At 40.4% G+C, this 19,739-nt stretch overlaps 3 protein-coding genes and 1 long non-coding RNA gene across 9 annotated transcripts in view; 2 read left to right on the forward strand and 2 right to left on the reverse strand.

The window, feature by feature from the left end:
• CAP2 (cyclase associated actin cytoskeleton regulatory protein 2) overlaps nt 1-2,673 on the forward strand; it is a 46,159-nt gene extending 43,486 nt beyond the window's left edge. For all 3 annotated transcript variants that reach the window (XM_083519463.1, XM_083519465.1, XM_083519464.1), the window contains one exon: nt 556-2,673. In XM_083519463.1, coding sequence (XP_083375589.1) covers nt 556-639 — 84 coding nt within the window. In that variant the 3' untranslated portion in view covers nt 640-2,673. The remainder of the gene's footprint in view (nt 1-555) is intronic.
• On the reverse strand, nt 410-6,665 carry LOC310714453. The gene is made up of 3 exons (XR_014529784.1): nt 4,114-6,665; nt 3,784-4,017; nt 410-3,252 (listed from the first exon to the last, which is right to left on the reverse strand). It is a non-coding gene; the product is annotated as an uncharacterized lncRNA (long non-coding RNA).
• FAM8A1 (family with sequence similarity 8 member A1) lies at nt 4,379-19,007 on the forward strand. Its single transcript, XM_083519664.1, has 6 exons — nt 4,379-6,836; nt 11,197-11,317; nt 12,723-12,846; nt 13,232-13,371; nt 14,252-17,309; nt 17,619-19,007. Exons 1-5 carry the CDS (start codon nt 6,437-6,439, stop codon nt 14,394-14,396), a joined length of 930 nt encoding a protein of 309 aa, XP_083375790.1. The 5' UTR covers nt 4,379-6,436; the 3' UTR covers nt 14,397-17,309; nt 17,619-19,007.
• The window catches only part of NUP153 (nucleoporin 153), a 43,804-nt gene continuing 42,653 nt past the window's right edge, over nt 18,589-19,739 (reverse strand). For 2 of the 4 annotated variants that reach the window (XM_083519036.1, XM_083519034.1), the window contains exon 22: nt 18,589-19,672. In XM_083519036.1, the coding sequence (XP_083375162.1) occupies nt 19,588-19,672 (85 nt within the window). In that variant the 3' untranslated portion in view covers nt 18,589-19,587. Of the gene's footprint in view, nt 19,676-19,739 lie in introns of all 4 variants that reach the window. The other 2 variants (XM_083519035.1, XM_083519033.1) reach the window with 1 other exon arrangement.

The following is a 19,739-nucleotide window of genomic DNA, read 5'->3' on the forward strand; positions in this document are numbered from 1 at the left end:
TTATTATAAGTTATTGTTAAGTTTAAGTTGAGTCTTCTGCAACTGAATTTCTTTTGGACAGCACCAATCCTGAATGTATTGGATTTGTGAACATTATGCTCATTTGCCTTCAGTAGCAGTAAAGCTCTGCTGGATGAAATATTAATTGCCCCTGGTCTATTTTTTGGGAATCCTGCAACATGTTTAAGTTTTAACTCTGCTAACTATACATTGGAGTCTGCTCTGGATCAATATTGAGCAGAATTTCAGTGATAGCATTTACTTACTTTTTGGCATTTATGCTATCCTAACCTTATGTTCTAACCCTACACATAAAAGATTGGGATGGTTGTCATCAAATTACATCAAGAGGAGAAATCACAAATCTGCTAGTGCAACAAAAAATGAAAAAAGGCCACACTTGTCCCCCCCCCTGAATGTAATCAAGAAGGTCCTTTATAGCATGACTGACTTATAAAAGCCTCCTCAGTCATGTGCCACTAACAGTGAGGGCATCAGTTTTCATAACAGCCACTTGTTTGACCAACTGACATTGTCAATCTTGTGTCCATATAGAAAGAATTTCCTGTTCCTGAACAGTTCAAGACATCGTGGGATGGATCCAAGTTGGTCACTGATCCTACAGAGATTGTGGGTTAACTTCCTAGGGCCGGACAGAAACCAATGACCACAGTCTCCAAAGAAATTCATCTTAAAACAGCAGCATGAAGAAGTAGCACTGGTTTGTAATGAGTGATAAGCCTTCCAGCAGCTACTTCGTGTTCTGGAAACCATACGCTGTATTACATAGTATTTTTCCTCCACTGGGACAATCTCTGTGGAGGAAAAAAGTATACTGATGTACACAACTATGTTTGAGGGAGGCATGAACGTTCATTTTGCCATGACACACTTTGAAACCACTGCACAGCCCCTGTTCACTTTTTGTAGGCATCCTGATATTCTCAACATGTCCACAATTTGACTTTGTTTGCAAATAGGTCATACACAATGTCATGTGAATGTATAAATATTTTTTAAATTAACTATTCAGGTTACTGGCTATTTCACTGCATACAGGAAGCCAAATGTCTGCATGATACACTTTTGTCATGTTTCAGTGCATTCCTTTTTTAATGTTTTGACCGGTTAAAAAAAAACGTAGGAGGTTAAGATGTTCATTTTAGATTTCAGTTCATTCATGTATCACCTAATAAACCTGGAGCCCAAAAAGTCTGTAGTTCCTATATGTCTTTGTGCTTCTGAAAGTTGAAAAGGTAGAACTCTCAGCAATACAGCTGCTAATGGAAAAGAAAAGCTAGATTTTTTTCAATTTCTTATTTCCCTTAACCATCTATTTTTAACAAGGAGAGTTTGCTGTTATCTTTGTTTCTGTTCAATTTTGTTGACGTTAGCTCAGAGATAATTTATAGAAAAAGTTATTTTAAACTTAAGTAAATCTGCATTCTGCTGAGTGTCCCCCCTTCTCCCCTGTCCATTATAACATTTCCTTGTTTGTGGGCTTTACTGTTTACTTGGGTCAAACAGTATTTAACAACCAACCTAATCTGAAAAAAAAATTGATAACATAAAGGGTCTTAGCTGAATGTTAAGCATCGTTTCTCCTGGATCTCACAAATGCTAATTATTCCTATGTCTGGAAGGAACGAGAAAACAATAAAATGCAGTGTCTTCTGGGGTAAGGCCAAAGCTTACTACTTGCCACCCTACCAAACATTAATGAAGACATGGTAAGAAGTTATATAATGGTATCGGACTAAGTCACAATCTGAGACAGACCCACTGAAATCAATATACTTGCTATTACATTAGTGCACTGATTTCAATAGGTGCACTCTGAGTTAGATACTGCCCTGTTTTCCATTCAAGGAATAGGATTTTGCTTCAGAAATGCTAAGAGCTATTCCACACTTGGATGTTATAAGTCTCTTGCTGTTTTGTATGTAGTACCCCCCTCTGCCTGCATACATCCACTCTATCATTGTGAAGGCTGTGTTGCTGAATAGCACCATTTTTATTATACATCCTGGCCGCCATCTGTGAGAGTGCCAGCTTTTGCAATAAAATACACTTCCAGACCACTGTCTGGAGATTAGAGTGGCTCCTAATAATACAGAAGTTGGTTATCCTAGTTATAGATCTTATTTTGTGTATTGGGCAAGGGTGTATTTCTGCTTCTATTTCCATTTGTAAGGTATGCATGCATTTATTCAAAAATGTACGTTAAGAAAAGCCATAGACTATTTCTGAATAAATTTTGAACTCAGACTAAAAGGATTGTATTTTGGGAGATGGGCTTGACTTACACGGTCCATATTTTTAATTTGTAACACTAATGTGATGTGCAGTACATGTTGTATGATTTCAATACATTTTGATTTTGATTACTTATACTACTTTGTAACAGTAAAATAATGGTAATATGCTTGCAAAGCTAGATCAGGATATAAATTGTGCCTACTGCACCTTACAAGATATGTAACTCCTTCATTTTTAAATTATATTTGACTGTAGTACTGTATAGCTACTACAACAAATAGTGCTCACAGAATAAGATTTTGCTATCTGATGTTTGATCTGTATGTATAATGTTGTTGTGGGTTTAGTACATGTCATTTTTCAATAGTAAACCTGACATGACTAAAAATAAAATGGTAACTTGTTTAAATATAATGCATTGTAGAGGTTTTGTTTTTGTTTTTTAAAAAAAATGCCTTTCATGTTCAAAAATTATGGGAGATTTGCGTATATAATAAGATGCATTTAACTCACAAGCACTTACATCTGGAACTGAAAAAGAAATCAGTCTTCTTGACAACAGATCAGCTGCACTGGGGTGAGTGTCCCAATGTTGCAAAGCCACAACTGAAAAGATCCTAAGCAGAGTGTGAGCCGAGAGTCAGCAGACGGAGAGGCCGAGAGGAAGACACTACACAAAGCATCTGCCCTTGCCCATCTGATTTTTTAGTGATTTATTTACTTATATGTTGCCAATGTGTGTGGCACAAAGCACCATACTACAAACCCCAGTCGCCCACCAAAGGAGCTTACCAATAGGAATTTTGGCAGATCAGGATGTACAAGGGGGTAAGGAAGGGAAAAGAAAGTTAAAAGATATATGTATCCAATGCATCTTCAAATTTGCTCAAATTACATAATGAATGATGAGCATGTGATTTAAGTGGATTTTAGTTGAGCTGATGCAGAATTGAGAACCTTGAGGACACACGCACTACCCAGGGAAACATGAAACTACATGTTACGTTTTAATCAGAGGCAATTGACATTTGTATACTGGTTATAACATTTTGCATCCAAATTCTATAGTCAGACATAATGCAGCAGTGAGTTAAATGGGACTTTATAAGCTGAGAGTTAATTGCACAATGAAGAGCTTGATTTGTAAACATGCTGGGTAAAATACTCAGCAAAGTAGAGTATTGATTTGTATTGTGTAACTGGTACTACAACCAACTCTCAAGTACTGTACTGAACATAATTCCATCACTATGTCAAAGCTGAAAATTGCATTGTAGGTACTGTCAAACTACAGGACACCTATAAAAAGGTGTGGGTGAAGGACCCCTGGATGGTTAAATCCAGTCAAAGGCAACTGTGGGGTTCGGTGCTCATCTTGCTTTCAGGTCGAGTTAGCCAGCGTTTGTCCACAGAAAGCTTTCCGGTTTGTGTGGCCAGCATGACTAAACTGCTTCTGACGCAATGGAACACTGACAGAAGCCAGAGCGCACGGAAACGCCATTTACCTTCCAGTCGCAGCAGTACCTATTTATCTACTTGCACTGGTGTGCTTTCGAACTGCTAGGTTGGCAAGAGCTGGGACAGAACAACGGGAGCTCACCCGTTGTGGGGATTCAAACTGCCGACCTTTTGATCGGCAAGCCCAAGAGCAGGGGGCAGCAACCTAAGCCCCATGGGCTGGAAGCAGCCCATGAAGGTCGTTTGACTGGCCCATGAGCCACCCCTGAATTGAGTTGCCCACTTGCGCACTGCACTAAACTGGCGCAGCGCAGTGCAGGGACTCACTTCCACAGTGCTGAACATCACATCTGCACACGTGCAGATGCAGAAAATCGCGTCTGCGCAGACACAGACGCTGAAAATTGCAGACCGGGGCACTCATGCACACACACAATCTGGCCCACGGAGAGATCTCCGCAGGAACGATCCGGCCCAGGCAAAATAAACATTGCCGACCCCTGCCCAAGAGGCTCAATGGCTTTCACCACCTTCAGCAAATACTCAATAAGAAAAGGCTTTAAAGAACATATGCTTGGGGAAATTATATGTTTAAATGTGAATCAATTTGTGTTCTCACTTTGCAATTAAAAGCAGAATCTACAAATATGACTGTGAAAATAAAGCAAAAAAGCAAATACAGTATTCCTGGCTTTTACTTATCAACCTTTGTTGAGATACTGACTCTGCATAGCCACCAGGTGGCAGAATAAGCACTAGAATGTAAACGATTTCCAAACACTCCTCAGAAAAAATGGGAAGAGCTACAGTTTTGAAAATATGTTTGTTAAATTAAAAAAGAACAAATGATACTGTTAATTTTATCTTGAAGTGGGCTGTGACATTTATATTTTTAAAACCTGAAACTATTTTAGAATTCTAAGGGCAATCATTCAAATACAGGCAGAGATAGGGAAAACAATCACTCAGGTCTCATGTCTAATTATTCGAATATATGTGAATACTCACAATCAAGTTAGAGTTAAGCACCAAGGAGTACATATGAATAAGGAATAAAAAAGTTGCTGATCCTATAAGAGAATGGCAGGTTGCTGCTGTTCATCTCTAGCTTGCAGGTTATACTGGTGTGCAATTGAATTAAAATAATGTATCTGTCTTAATGTTATGCTGCAGTCACCTTTGACTGGACTTAACCGTCCAGGGGTCCTTTACCTTTTACCTACTGCAGTGGCAATATACTGTTCCAGCAGACTTTCTTCTTCGGTTTTTGCATATTATTTAATCCCACTGAAAATTCAGCCAGAGGTATTCCCAGTTGCACATAGGACTGCAGCTAAGTTCTAAGACTGCAAATATGCACATTTACTTGGGAGTAAGCCTCACTGAACTCAGAGTAAATACTGGTAGGACTAGGCAGTAAGACTTCTATGCTCAACCCGAACTACTGTTTGAACTCAAACCTAAACACATTGACTTAAAAAAGGGATATCCACCCATTATTCGTGGAGGATAAGGCTGGTAGTCACAATGGTTGTATATTACTTCTAGTACCAGAGGTAGTTTACCTCTGAGTAAGAGCTGCTGGGGATCAGGAATGGCAGGAAGATGCTGTGTTCATATCCTGTTTGTAGGCTCCCCTGAGACTTCTTGTTAGCTACTGCAAGAATGGAAAGCCATGCTAGATAAGCCTATGTTCTTACCCAGCAGGGATCTTCTTATGTTACTATATTATTGGGGACTAGATTCTTAGAATGATAACACATTTGCTTTCTACACTGATTTTCTGAAGCAGCCCAAACTTGTAGCAAAAACTCTTACAATACTTCACTCAAAGTCTGATCCAAAAATACTTAGAAATGAGGTCAAGCAGCTGAAGCCAGCTAAACACACGGACAAAGGATGTTACAAAATAGATTTGGCCTTACAGCCAAGAGCTGTGCCAACTTATCCCAACACAAGGCATTTGTTTATCTCGTTGGCTGCCAGGCAAGAGAGGATAAAGGATCCCCAGAGGGTCAGGGAGCTGGGGACAGGTTGCTTCCAAAGGATCCTTGTTTGCTTCAGATAATCTGGGCGAGTCTTCAAAACATAAGTCTGGCATGGTCAGCAGCACCCATACGCTGTACAGCTGCCTGTTGCTTTCGCTGAAAACCTTTAGTCCCCTCTTCTAGAGAACTTGAAGGAGATAAAAAAAGAGGATGGGATGTGTAAGTTGCAAGGACGCCTGGTCAAAGCTCACAGGTCAAACACGTTCTAAGTGCACTGGTGATCCTGGGCAACTCGGCGCCTTCTGATTCCCACCTGCAGACTGCATGGGTTCGGGATGATGGGAAACCTGTCCCAGTGCAAGGACTTTGGCCGCCCTGCCTCTTTTCCTTATCGTACTCCTCTTTTCTCTGCTGCGGGCGGGGCGCAAGCCCAGCCCCAGAAACACCGAGCGGCACAGCTGGGCGATACCATCTCACGTAGGGTCGTGAAGAGGCAGTGGTACGCTCCAAACCGTGCCTCTGGGCCGTCTCTCTCTCTCTCAGCCCCGCCTCCGCCAGTGACGTCAGAGCTACGCAGCCGGCGCCGCGAAAGTTACGCTCGGCCTGTCACGCAGATATATGTTATATATCCGGCGTACGCGGTCGGGGAGCGGGATGGCCCTGCAGCTGCGCAGTGAGGCCCGCGGGCAGTGACAGGCGCCGCGGAGAAGGCCGCGCACCGGGCCGGGGCCATGGCAGAGACCAAGGAGGTCCCAGGTGGCGGCGGCGGCCCTGAGGAAACAGGCGGCGCCCACACTGCCGCCGCCGCCGCCTCGGAGTCGCTGAGCGCGGGGGAGTACTCTCGGCGGGTGCACCAGTGGCTGTGGGACTCGTACTGCGGCTACCTGAGCTGGCAGAGCGGCCTGGCCGCGCTCATGGCCGGAGCCGCCGCCTCCGCCGCCCCGCCTCCCGGCGGCTACTACTACAGCCCCTTCCACTACCTCCTCGCGACCCCTCCGGCTCCCGCCGCCAGCGGCCCCGCCCCGCCGCGCGCGGCCCCGGCTTGGCAACCGCCCGCGGGGAGGCACGCGCCTTTGACCCAACGGGCCGCCCCCGCCGCCAGCTCCCTGAGGGAACCCGGCCGGCCGGCAGGTGAGAGGAGTTGAGCGGGGAAGGGGCGCCGGGGCTGAAGCGGAGAGAAGGGGGCGGGGGCGGCCTGAGGGTTGGGTTTCCATGGTGATGTTTACGGGACTGGGGGAGGGGAGGGAGGCGCGCCGTTTGGCCTGGGGTGTAGATGCGAGAAGCAGCGCCTGGGAGGTGGGCTTCTTATAATAAGTGAAGGGGAGAGGCTTATGGGCAGCGTTTTGGTCAATGCTGTGGCGCCCTTTTAAAGACTTCAACAAATCTGTTGTGGCAGAAGTTTTCCTTAACAGGAGAGAGATACGGAACGTGGTTCCCAGTTGTTGGGCGCACACAAACACACTTGCACAAGAGAAGGAAATGCTGTCAGCGAGGGTTTGTTTGTTATTCTTTCACCTCGCCCTTCCTCCAGCTGGAGCCCAGGGTGGCTAACAACAATCTTAAAAACACAATACAGTGGTACCTCAGGTTAAGTACTTAATTCGTTCCAGAGGTCCGTTCTTAACCTGAAACTGTTCTTAACCTGAAGCACCACTTTAGCTAATGGGGCCTCCTGCTGCTGCCACCGCGCGGTTTCTGTTCTCATCCTGGGGCAAAGTTCTTAACCCCAGGTAGTATTTCTGGGTTAGCGGAGTCTGTAACCTGAAGTGTATGTAACTCGAGGTACCACTGTACAGATTTCACAAAACCGTAATTTAAAATAAATAAAACAGAACGATAATAGTGTTTGGAATGTAATGTAGAAGGCAATAAACTCTGTTAAAATAGGTAAAGGTAAAGGGACCCCTGACCATTAGGTCCAGTTGTGGCCGACTCTGGGGTTGCGGTGCTCATCTCGCTTTATTCGCCGAGGGAGCCAGCATACAGCTTCCGGGTCATGTGGCCAGCATGACAAAGCCGCTTCTGGCGAACCAGAGCAGCGCACAGAAATGCCGTTTACCTTCCCGCCGGAGCAGTACCTATTTATCTACTTGCACTTTGATGTGCTTTCGAACTGCTAGGTTGACACCTGTTTTATTCATTAAATACCTACCCCTCACCTCCGGGTGGCAACCCAGGGTGGCAAAATGTTTTAACTTTACACCTGGTTGTTGGCAATGTGGAGGGACAGGGACAACTGAATCTCAGTCAGGAGGAAATGCCATAATGTTGGGGGTGGGCACCACCGAGAAGTCCCTGCCTTATGCCCCTACTCCTTGGTCTTTGCCTACCAGTGGCATCATGGACAAGTTCTCCCAAGCATAGGTTGGAAGGTATTATCACCACCACCACCACCATTTTATTTCTATGCCGCCTTTCCATAGTTAAAACAATGCTCAAGGCAGCTTACAGCATGAGAAGATTTACATAATTACCAACATAACATAACAAAAATCATAAACAATAAATAAAACACATCAAAAGGTACACAACCAAATGGAAAACAATTTCCACATAAATAAAATCTGAAACTAAAAAATACAACATTAATATCAATTACAATTTAAAATGACATAGATAAAAAATAAAAACAAATTTAAAAAGGAGCCCTCTCTGTCGAGCAGCAGCAGGCCTTTATGGAGCCTGTCAGGCCCCGCCCCAAGCCAGGTGGAGAGAGGCAGGGCAGGGCCCTTCAGGCTCCCAGCAGGTCAGTCCTGGGCAGCAGCATCTGGGGAGGTGTTCTAAAAGTACTAGTGCCAGACACCAAACCCTACATATATTAAGTAAAATAGAAACATCCCCACCCATCTTTTCCCCCCTCCACCTCTTTCCCCCTTTTCTTCCTGATGTCTTAACAAATGAAACTGATTTGTAAAAAATATTACATGGGGGGGGATACGAGAGAGAGACATTGCACAGACCTTTGTAAATCAAGAAAATATTTAATAAAGAAAGAAAATAAAAGTACTAGTGCCCCAGACTGTACAGGGCCTTATATGTCCATACTCTTGAACTGGGCCTTGTGCAGAGTTCTTCTTGCTACCCCATGTAAAAACATGGCAGTGGAATTCTTCACTAACTGCATCTTCTGAACTATACTGAAAGGCAGCTCCATGTAGAGTGTGTTGCAGTAATTCAACTGAGAGATGGTAGTGTGTGTTGCTGGTCATTGCCACCAGGCTGTCTTGGTCCACACATGGCTGCTGGTTTCCATTAAAGTGAATGGGGGACAATATGAATGCCATGAAGCTGTGTAGATGTCCCCCAATACTACTGTATGGGAGCAGTCCTTTAAGGATGACCGAGATTGTTTCAGTGCCATACCCAGATCTCCAAGGCTGTGCCTCACCAATTACTTTACTACTCATAAAAACTCTGCTGAGCAGTTCACTGAGGACAGAGTGGAGGGGGAGCTTGGAATGAAAGCAAGCCCGTCTATAGGCGTGAGCAGCTGGGTACACTTGCCGTGGCCCTTGGAGAGCTACCGTAAGTCGGCCAAGGGGCCCTGCTATCTTATGTAACCAGACTGGCTGATTTTTTGTTTGAGTTTACAACTTTATTCTAACAGGACCTCCACCCTGGCCTCAGACCAGCTGAGCCTGATAAAAAGCCTAATAAATTTGTTCGTGTTTTTAAGGGGCTGTACGAGTCTTTGTTGATTTTGCTGCATTCTAAGTTCCATTGAGATGAGTGGGGCTTTCTTTCAGGAAATAGGTATAGGTTGGAACTCAACATGTCTACCCTTCTAGAAACTTTTGGTAAAGATAAGTATGGAAGGGCTTGGGTGGGGCCCTTTAGATAAGTGCATAAGAGCCTTCCTAGAGCTAATTAAGGTATTTCTTGGCCAGCAGCCGGTTTTCCTACAATTGTTAGTGAGATGCCTCTGGAAAACTACAAAGTCACTCAGAAGTGCAGTTTGTGGTATGATACCATTGCATTGAAATATTTGTCATTTCTGCAGAAACACCAAGTGCATCTAATGCAGAATGTCAAGTCGTTCCCTAAAAATAAATGCAGAAGCCCAAATCTTGAAATTCCATTTTCAAGCATTGATTTTCATGTGTATTTTCAAAAGGGAAATAAGAAATTTAGAGTAGGAAAAAGGGTGCTTTCCAAATCAAGTGTAAAATGTATGTTCTTCCTTACTGCCTCCCTTTTAAAGCACAAGGAAGCATCAGGACTAGTTGCAAAATAGTGGCATAAGGATTGCTAGCAAAGCTGCAGTAAGACCTCATTAAAAGCAACCATTTAATAAGTGTATCTTACAGGTGAGAAAAACTACAGTATGAGAGATAAGTGATTAGTACAAGACCAGCCATGGCAGTGAATTATTTTTGATTGCAGATTTACTTTCTGTTGAGAATTAGATTACATTAACTAATTCTCATTAACTTAACTTGGAAAAAGTATATAAAGTGTATTGATTAGATCAGCATACAATTACATCTCATTTTAAAATATGTAAATAGTAGAAATAGTAAAGTTCATTAAGAGAAGAAACAGAATTGAATATAAATAGAAAGATCATTTTTAAAATAACCATTTAACACTGTAATTGTCAATTAAACTAAACACAATTTCTTTATTAGCACATTAGTTTCCACACATGTAATTTGAATCCCTTGATCCCTACAAATCAGCCAGATATCTACAAATAGATCCAAAGTCTACTTTCCCTCCATCCCAACCCTAGATGGTTCATGGCAAGGCCTCAGTTCTCTGTGAATAGCTCAAGTATCATTGCAGCAGACCTTGTGCCAGGATAGCATGGCATGGGAGAAGACTATCAGGCAGTCTTTTTTGTTGCTTCTCAGCACTTTGTTTTCACTTGAGAACATTGGTTCACATAGTAATGATCATATGGTGGTAAATTTCCATTAAGCTGGTGTGGTTTCCAGTTGTGTCTATGTGTTTTCGTGCATTATACATACAACTATAATATTGCATCATTTGCCATTGGTTATGTAAAGTGAAGGGACGCGGGTGGCGCTGTGGTCTAAACCACAGAGCCTAGGGCTTGACAATTGGAAGGTCAGCGGTTCGAATCCCCGCAATGGGGTGAGCTCCTGTTGCTCGGTCCCAGCTCCTTCCAACCTAGCAGTTCGAAAGCACATCAAAGTACAAGTAGATAAATAGGTACCGCTCCAGCGGGAAGGTAAATGTCGTTTCCATGTGCTGCTCCGGTTCGCCAGAAGCAGCTTAGTCATGCTAGCCACATGACCCAGAAAAACTGTCTCTGGACAAACGTTGGCTCCTTCGGCCAGTAAAGCGTGATAAGCGCCACAACCCCAGAGTCGTTCGCGACTAGACTTAACTGTCAGGGGTCCTTTACCTTTACCTTTTATGTAAAGTCAAATATAATAAGCCTATCTTGTGCACATTGCACCTTTTTTCAAGCTGTTTATTTTGTATTAATACTATACTATTGAATACTCTTGTTTTTAAAAAACAGGTCGTGAATATATTATCCCATCCTTGGCTCACAGGTTTATAGCAGAGATGGTGGACTTCTTCATTCTTTTCTTTATTAAAGCAACCATAGTTTTGAGTATTATGCACCTCAGTGGAATAAAGTAAGTTTTATAATACATAATATAGAAAATGTTATAATTTCTCCTCTTCTTAACTGTGCTCTTCTTTTCATTGAATTAGAAAAACGTATAACAGAACTAGTCCATTTCAAATTGCAGGTGGAGGCTGAATGACTGAATGTTCTTCATACCAAAATAAATCCCTGAACATAGAAAACATATATGTTAAAGGATCTAGCCAAGTTTCCTCCCTGCCATACTAGATTTCTAGGTGTAGAACTATTTTTCCATGTAGGAACACTCATGAATGAGTTTTTTCAAATATTTTGATACATTTTAATTTGGTGCTGTGGTTTAAAAAAATGTTAGTTGCTTTGAGCCAAAAAAATGTTTCTTTATTAAACAACAAACTAATATGATAATAATACTTTGTATAAGCTTAAATTTAGTTGTACCCTATTTCTCAAGCTTTGGAGTTGCAGCAAAACTTAAGTCATACTTCAAGATTTAGTAAATACAGCACTTGCTAAATGAGTGCTGTAGTCCTTGGGTGTAGGTGACTTTTGACTTAATGAATATTGTTTCCTTATAGAGAAGTATATTGGAAAATTATGTTCATCTTTTTAAAAATTATAGAATACTTGTTTGCATCTCACCTAATGTTTTTTAATGTGGCATTTTTAAAATAATTGTATAGCTTGATAAAAGTTGATAAGTTGGTATAGGTCGATATAAAATATTTAGGTTTTTCAGATGGGGTTTGCTTACCTCAAAATAATTAACATAATCCAGCATTTGTGTACACTTTGAAGTATTTGTAACAGGTCACATACACTACCATATTTTAGACTGTACAACTTCCCCGTGTTGGAGGAAGTTTGGAGGAGAAGATGGAGGAGTATTTTTATCCATGAATTTTGAGACTGAGAGTTTGGCTTGCCTAAGGTTACACTGTGAAGTTCATGACATAGGCAAGATTAGTCCTGGGGACTTCCTACCATATACTAGCTCTCACTCTTTTGTAGATGTGGAATTGTGCTTTTAGATGCGAAATAAGCATATTTTCTGCATGAATTGAAACTGTTGCCAAGAGCGAGTAGCATCCAGCTTGTGTAATCTAAATACAGTTGGGACTGGCTGAAATATAGACACAATTTGTCATGGGTATAGCCAGGATTTTTGTTGTGGGGGAGCAGAACCTCAGTTATTTAAGTATTTTTTATGGATTTTTCTTGATGGAGGGGCAGCTGCCCCCCTTGGCTACACCCATGCAACCTAATTCTGATTCCTTAGTCACTACTCAATTCTATGCACTTAAAATTCCCATCAGGTGAAAACATTTGACAGGAAAGTGGTGATTGAATAGAAGCATCTATACTGTAGTGCGATATTGTATGTTACTGTTATTGATTACTAAAAAGATTTTTATTTTTATTTTTTGGTGCAGGGATATATCCAAGTTTGCCATGCATTACATCATAGAGGAAATAGATGAAGACACTTCCATGGAAGATTTACAGAAAATGATGATAGTGGCCCTTGTCTACAGATTGCTAGTCTGCTTCTATGAGGTATCTAAGCCTTAACTACACGTTATTCAGTAGTGAATAGTGAGAACATATGTCTTAATCCTTAGTGAGCTTAAACTGACACAGATAATGAGAACTTTTGGAAAAGTCACCGATATACAAAATGAATTCCTATTTTATGTTACATTCTAGTGTGACCAAGAAGCAGAAGCCACTATCTACATAGTCTCTAGGGTTATTGAGTTGCCCAGGACAGGGAGCAGGTTATCCCTCCCTCTCCAGTTATATCCCCAATTACAAAACATGTTTTGAAGTTCTTCTGTTTTCATCAAGTTAGCTTCATTTTTAATGTGTTTGCATTTGGAAGGTTGTGCAAGGTAAAATATTGTTTCCTGGCGACAAAATTTGAAATGGCATTTATTTTCAGATTATTTGCATTTGGGGAGCAGGTGGAGCAACCCCAGGGAAATTTCTGCTTGGGCTTCGAGTTGTGACATGCGACACATCTGTACTTATTGCACCAAGTCGCGTGTTAGTGATTCCATCTTCTAATGTGAGCATGACAACGTAAGTTAACTTTTTTTGTATCACTATTATGTTGGTACAAGTAGTGGTTCATCATTTTTTTCTAGTTACATTGAATAAATAGTTATTTTTTCCTTCATTGAATAGAGCCTTGCGATAAGGTCTTTTGCCCACCTCCACTTCAATTTCAAGGTGGCTTACAGCCTAATTAAACTTTATACAGTAAGATTTTTTAACAAAATAAGCCAACAATAGAGACAGCTGGGATTGAAAACAAGCACTATAAAGACATTTACCAGGCTTTGGCAGAGCAGCAGTATCCCTGCGGCTGAACAGGGTTTGGATCCAGTGTAACTTTGCATCAGCTTTCATTAAGACAAATTTTCTATTGTTACTTTCAGAATCAAGGATATTAGTCCTAGTTTGAAGAATCCACTCTTAACAAAGCCATACCAAATTATATTGTGTTTTGTAATTAATATAAAAATTGGGAAATTCATGGAAGGGAATTTGGGTCGACCTTAGAAAAGGGTGTAAAGAATGAGTATTGTTGTTTAAATTGAGGTCTATAAGTTAAAATTGGTTAATTAAGATGAATTAAGTATAATAATAATAAGGTTAAAGCTGGGGATAAGAACTTGCTGAGCTAACTATTGGAATTGGAATACAAGAAGGGGAGGTGTGGGGAAGTCAGGGAAAGATGTTAAGAAAATAAGGATCTGAAACTATACTTGTTATTTGTGTTGTTGTGTTTTTGTGCTTGTTTAAAAATCTTAATAAAAATGTATTAAAAAAAAACAGAAATGGGAAATTATTCTGAGAGGGGGGTTGGTTTTTGTGTTTTTTTTAGCAGTTGTATAACTCATCAAAATAACTCGTTTACAGAACTGCAGAGATGACATATAATTTCTTTTCTTTCCAGATCTACAATACGAGCTTTGATCAAGAATTTTTCTATTGCTTCCTTTTTTCCTGCATTCATTACCCTGCTGTTCTTTCAGCATAACCGAACAGCCTATGATATTGTAGCAGGAACAATTGTGGTAAAACGAAACGGTGTCAGATGATACACAAGGAAGCCAGGATTCTACTGTTCAAATGTGCCGATGACATCTGGTGGATTTCTGAATCTGTCACTCCAGAACAGTGCCAATGATGACACTGAACTTTTTTTAAAATTCCAGCAGTGCCATAAACATTGGAGAAAATGGCACTGATATAATTTGAGAGTATTTGAACTGATCAAGAGAATTAGTTATCTTCAAAAGCTATTGGCAGCCTATGGTCAGAGTGTCTTCTAGTGTATGAGAAATGCTAGTTCTACAGTGAGGGTCCTATAGCAAAAGAGAGACTTATTTTTCATGAACACTCAAAACTATTACAGGAGATAACCAAAGGGATTATAGTGTTTGCGGCAAATTGCTAGAAGTTATATAATGCTATGGTGGCAGACTTGAGTTGCCACTTTATAAAAGCCTTATCATGAATTTCTCATGCAAACATTGTATTTTAATACTCAAAAGTTTTCTTTAAACATCTTGTGTGTCTTGCATGATGAAGAGATCTTGAACACAAATCCAGTAACTGAATATGTGCTATATCATGGAAGGCAGATAATTCTGGTATTGGTAAACTGGTATATATTGGAGTTCTGACAGTATTACTATAGGGAATTGATGCAAATTACATGTTAATCACTGCTTAGGATAAGGAAAAGTTTGATTTCTCTCTCGTCCCCCTCCCCCTTTGTAAGAGCACAGAAAACTTAAACTAGTGCAAAAAGGAGAAAAACAAACTTCAGATTTGTTTAATGAGAACCACAGTATGTTTGAGATACGAGCAAAAGGAAGTTTATGCATAGCCTTTTGCACCATTTTATAACAAAATAATTTTTTTAAAAATAGCCAGTAACACTATTGCTAAAGCAATAGAGAATCTGTGTGATCTTTGAAAAAGCAAATATAAATAGGTGCACTTTCACTTTATCTGGTTGTGTGCCTAGATAATTTAAATTATCCTTATTGAACAAAGCATATTTTGCATGATTTATTTTTACAAATAGAATATTAGCTGAATAGCACATTGGTATCAAGTTTTTATGGCTTGGCAAACTTTAAAAAGTATTACCATTCTCCCTTAATCTTCTGTTCCCTTAAGATCAAATACTATGTAACCAGAACACAATGTTTCTATTAATTTGTTTCTGGTCACTTGATAAGGAACTAACTTATTGTAATGGGATATTGCTGATTTTTAAAAAAACAACACACGTCTTTTAAAAATGTAACTATTATAACATACACTGGTGTTTTCAAGTTATTGCAGTATCTCAATTTAAGGAAGTTCACAACTGAGCCATTGGTTTAGTTTTGGAACTGGAATGGTGTCGTGAGATTCAGATTCTTGTCCATGTACATAAGCAGGGATCTCAAACTTGACAGATCATATGGCTACAGTGGTGACTTTCCAAATGTAACAGAGTATCAGAAATATTCTTCTAATTAGACAAACAGTTAAGAGGGAAGGGCTGCTGTTCAATAGGGAGCAGCAAAGAAATATTATTTCTCGCCTCACAGGAATTTTGAGAAGTCCTGTGTTCAAATAAAGATGACTGTGCGAGAGCCTTTTGGAGGGGAGATCATACAGGAGTAAGTACTTAACATTTCTCCTAAAATACATTTCTGGAAGGATTAAAAGTTTGTGCCAAGGCTGCTTCCTTAACTCGTCTCTTTCCATCTTTCTGAATGAATTAATTTTAGGGCTGAAAAATCTGCAAGTAGTCTTGCTGCTACGGTTTGCAGCACTGAACATAAATGCATGTTGAGGAAGGCCTACTTACAGGAGAGCACTGATGGATTGGGAGATTTACCACACCCACTTGTCTTATGGCAAATATCCTATTCCTTAGAACTAAAGAACCTATGAGCCAATTGGCAGGCAATGCTAAGCTGAACTAGTTTAGCATGGGTTTCTTGAAGAGATCTTGGCCACTGCATTTCTCTGCTTCTCCCACACCCTGCTAATGCTAATACATCTTGTCATTCAGACAAGATGTAACCAGGGTTTGTTCATGGTTTGGTTTAGCTTTAGGTGCCTGTCTTCATTAATTATAGCTTAGCACTAATTCAGTCCCTCTGAGAGAACAGCTGGGCTGACAAATCAAATAAGCTCTATGAATCGAGTAGTAAGAGGTAGCTCCACACAGCATTGCTGAATCATGTGCTACTAGTTTATCCTAGTTTAATTAAAGCTGATATCAGTTGGGGATAGCATCTCTGCTTCTGGTGTGATAAGATCATTCAGTTACTTCCAACAGCAAGGGATAGCAGAATTGACTACCTGCAGAGTAGTCAGGCCCAGAACAGTGAACCATGTGGAAAATCATGGAGTGGAGCTCTGACTAGTGGAAGTCAGTCCATCTGGATGTGAAAAAGGTTGTCACCAGTTCAAGGATTGTGGATTTTGACTTTATGTTTGCACTACCCTTCTGTGTTGCATTTAACTTGTAAGGTGTTTTTTGCACACAGTTCCATCAATTGAAGGGTACATTTCTACACTTTTAGTTAAGCTGAGAGAGACACAGTAGTAGTAGTAGCAGCAGCAGCAGCAGCAGCAGCAGTGGTATTATCCGTTGTAGAGCACAAAGGACACAAACTGCTTTGATCAACTATTTTAGTAATGAATACTGCAGTACTTGTGTTACTAGATATTATAAAGATTAATTAAGCCAGCATTTAAACTGCATACATGATTGCTTTTTTATACTTTGGGTATGTGTCTTTATGTTGCATTTATCAAGTTGTTGCTTTGTTGCTCATAGTTGAGTATTACATATTTTAGGCTTTAAAACCCACATTTTTCAGTGAAAGCTGCTAATTCCTGACTGCTGGGGCTGATAAATTTATTATGGTCATGTTATTTTAAAAGGTGCTTCATAAATTCATCTTTGTTTCTAGACCTTTGGCTCATGGACTACAGTGGTGCCCTGCAAGACAAATGCCTCGCGAGACGGAAAACTCGCTAGACGAAAGAGTTTTCCGTTTTGGAGGTGCTTCGCAAAACAAATTTCCTATGGGCTTGCTTCGCAAGACGACAATGTCTTGCGAGTTCCTGCTGGGTTTTTTTCCTCCCCCCTTTTTCTAAGCCGCTTATCAGCTGATCCGATCAGCAGATAAGCCGCTAAAAGCCGCTAATCCTTCAATGGGCTTGCTTCGCAAGACGAAAAAACCGCTAGACGAAGAGAATCACAGAACGGATTCTTTTCGTCTTGCGAGGCACCACTGTAATAGTTTAGTTGCATTACTCTTGAGCCACCATGCTTCAAAAGGTCTCAGGAACAGCAGAATGGAAAGGTTACGAGTTTTTTTTACCTGCCCCCAAGCATATACAAAAAAGCCAGCCAGACATGGAGTTGTGCATATTGCAAAAGCAGGTTCTACATCACAAAGTAAATTGCCCACAACTGGCAACAGCTCCTTGACTTCTTGCCTCCCACATCCCTTTCCAAAAAGGAGTAAATGTGTTCAGCCACTTATGTTATTTTTCTTTAGGCTATCAAACATGCTAGAAACCCATCCCTGAGGACTGCTAGGATAAAAGCAAAATACGTGGGACAAAATGTTCTTTGTGTGTCTTGAGGACTTTGGCCCCTGCAGCAGAGGATTAGGGCAAGAGAAAACAATGGAGAATGGTTTGCTAGATGGTGATAATGCAAGCTGTTGGAAAAACATAGTTGAAAGGTCCTTATCCAGTTTTTTTTTGAGGCATGTATATAAACCTAAAGACCTACTAGCCTTAAGATAGCAGGAAAGGGGAGAAATGATCACAAACCTCCTGACTGGAACTCTTGAAGGGTTCTGTGAAGATGAGGACCTGCATATGGGACTGCAGACCGCAAAGAAGAAGAACCTCTTATAAACCAAGCTGAGACTGTTAATCAAGGTACTTGCGATCGTTTATCTTTCACTTGCTGCCAGTTACTTGGCAGCAACTAGGCAGTAATTATTTTAATAAAGACATTATTGTCCCTGGTTTATTACGTATGGCTGCAAGGTAAAGTGTATTCAAATGCTCCAGACAACTAGGTTTAGCCCTCGGGGTTTTGAAGTTCAGGCACCCTGTTATTAGCACAATAACAGATGCATTTAATTTACATTGATCAGCATTTGTTCACTGTAAATATAAGATGTATATCCTACTAACAGAGAATTTGTAGATTCTTGTAAGACCTCGTGCTTATATTAAAATTCACCACAAACATATTTCCATAATTTTTATTGATGGCATTTATCCCATGGTTTAACATGTTAATTATACTGTAATAAACATGGCTTTAATATTAAACTTTTCCTTATTATCCAAAGTCACCAGAGTCCATTTCCGTAAATATAAAAATATATACTTAACACTTTGTACAATACTGGTTTTTGGTCCAAACAAAAATGGATCAGAAAAGCCAATAAACTCACTTTAAGAATTCCCAATTTTAAAGGTCTTTAATGGATTTAGGCAACTTTGAATAATGAGATTTACATAATAAAATCTGAGACAATACTAAACAAAAATTTGCTGTAACACACAAAATTAAAATTTCAAGTTCACAGATCTGTTATGTCAAAGTACATTGAGAAACTGAATTGTATTTACACATTTGTTTCATAATAAAATATTGAAAAAGCGAGACAGGTGATAAGGAGTAAGAATGAAAATAGAAAGAGCATCTAATTATTGAATGAAGTACTACTGATCTAACTAGTCCTTAGCATGGACCATTCTTTAATCATTCTTCCTCTATCAGAAAATTTTAGTGCACAATACACGCAACTCGCTCACTTCACACATACATCAGCACAAACTCCGCATAGAAACCACTCATTATCCACATTCTCTACTCTATACAGACTCCCCTCTGATATAATTACAATTTCGAGGTGTCAGTAAACGCAGATGAGCGCACAAAGTGGTGCAAACAGAGGTATTATACGAAGCCATTCGCTGTGCAGGCTATATTTATATCTATAGCCAGACCATGCCAAGTCAGTGAAAACTCTTGGATTCTAAAATAGTTTTGCTTAAGATCCTCCCTGCCACCAACTCTTAATTATTTAAAAAACCTAAATGGGGAGGGGGGAAAGCGAGCAGAGTTTAGGCAGACCTGGCTTCAGCTAAACCCAGCATGAGGTACAATTCAGTAATTGAACAATGCAGGGCAACCAGCTGTGGGTAAGAAAACTGCTGTCTGTAACAATCATTAATATTTTATTTTCTACGTCTAACAGCTGTCTTTATCTTCCGAACAGGCTGCGAAGATCCAGATGTGGAGAATATATTTTTCCCATTATTCCTGCTTTAGGGAGGAAAAGAATTAAACATGAGGAACTTAAAAGTGATAGCTGTATGTCTTAAAGCTT

The sequence above is a fragment of the Podarcis liolepis genome (genome assembly GCF_965112155.1).
Source record: "Podarcis liolepis genome assembly, chromosome: 8".
Lineage (NCBI taxonomy): Eukaryota > Metazoa > Chordata > Lepidosauria > Squamata > Lacertidae > Podarcis > Podarcis liolepis.

What these genes read in the sequence shown, in the direction of transcription:
- FAM8A1 (XM_083519664.1), top strand. Translation starts at nt 6,437, where the DNA reads ATGGCAGAGACCAAGGAGGTCCCAGGTGGCGGCGGCGGCCCTGAGGAA. An exon ending in GGAACCCGGCCGGCCGGCAG is followed by an intron (nt 6,837 to 11,196) that starts GTGAGAGGAGTT and finishes TTTAAAAAACAG; the next exon opens with GTCGTGAATATATTATCCCA. An exon ending in TCTAATGTGAGCATGACAAC is followed by an intron (nt 13,372 to 14,251) that starts GTAAGTTAACTT and finishes TTTTCTTTCCAG; the next exon opens with ATCTACAATACGAGCTTTGA.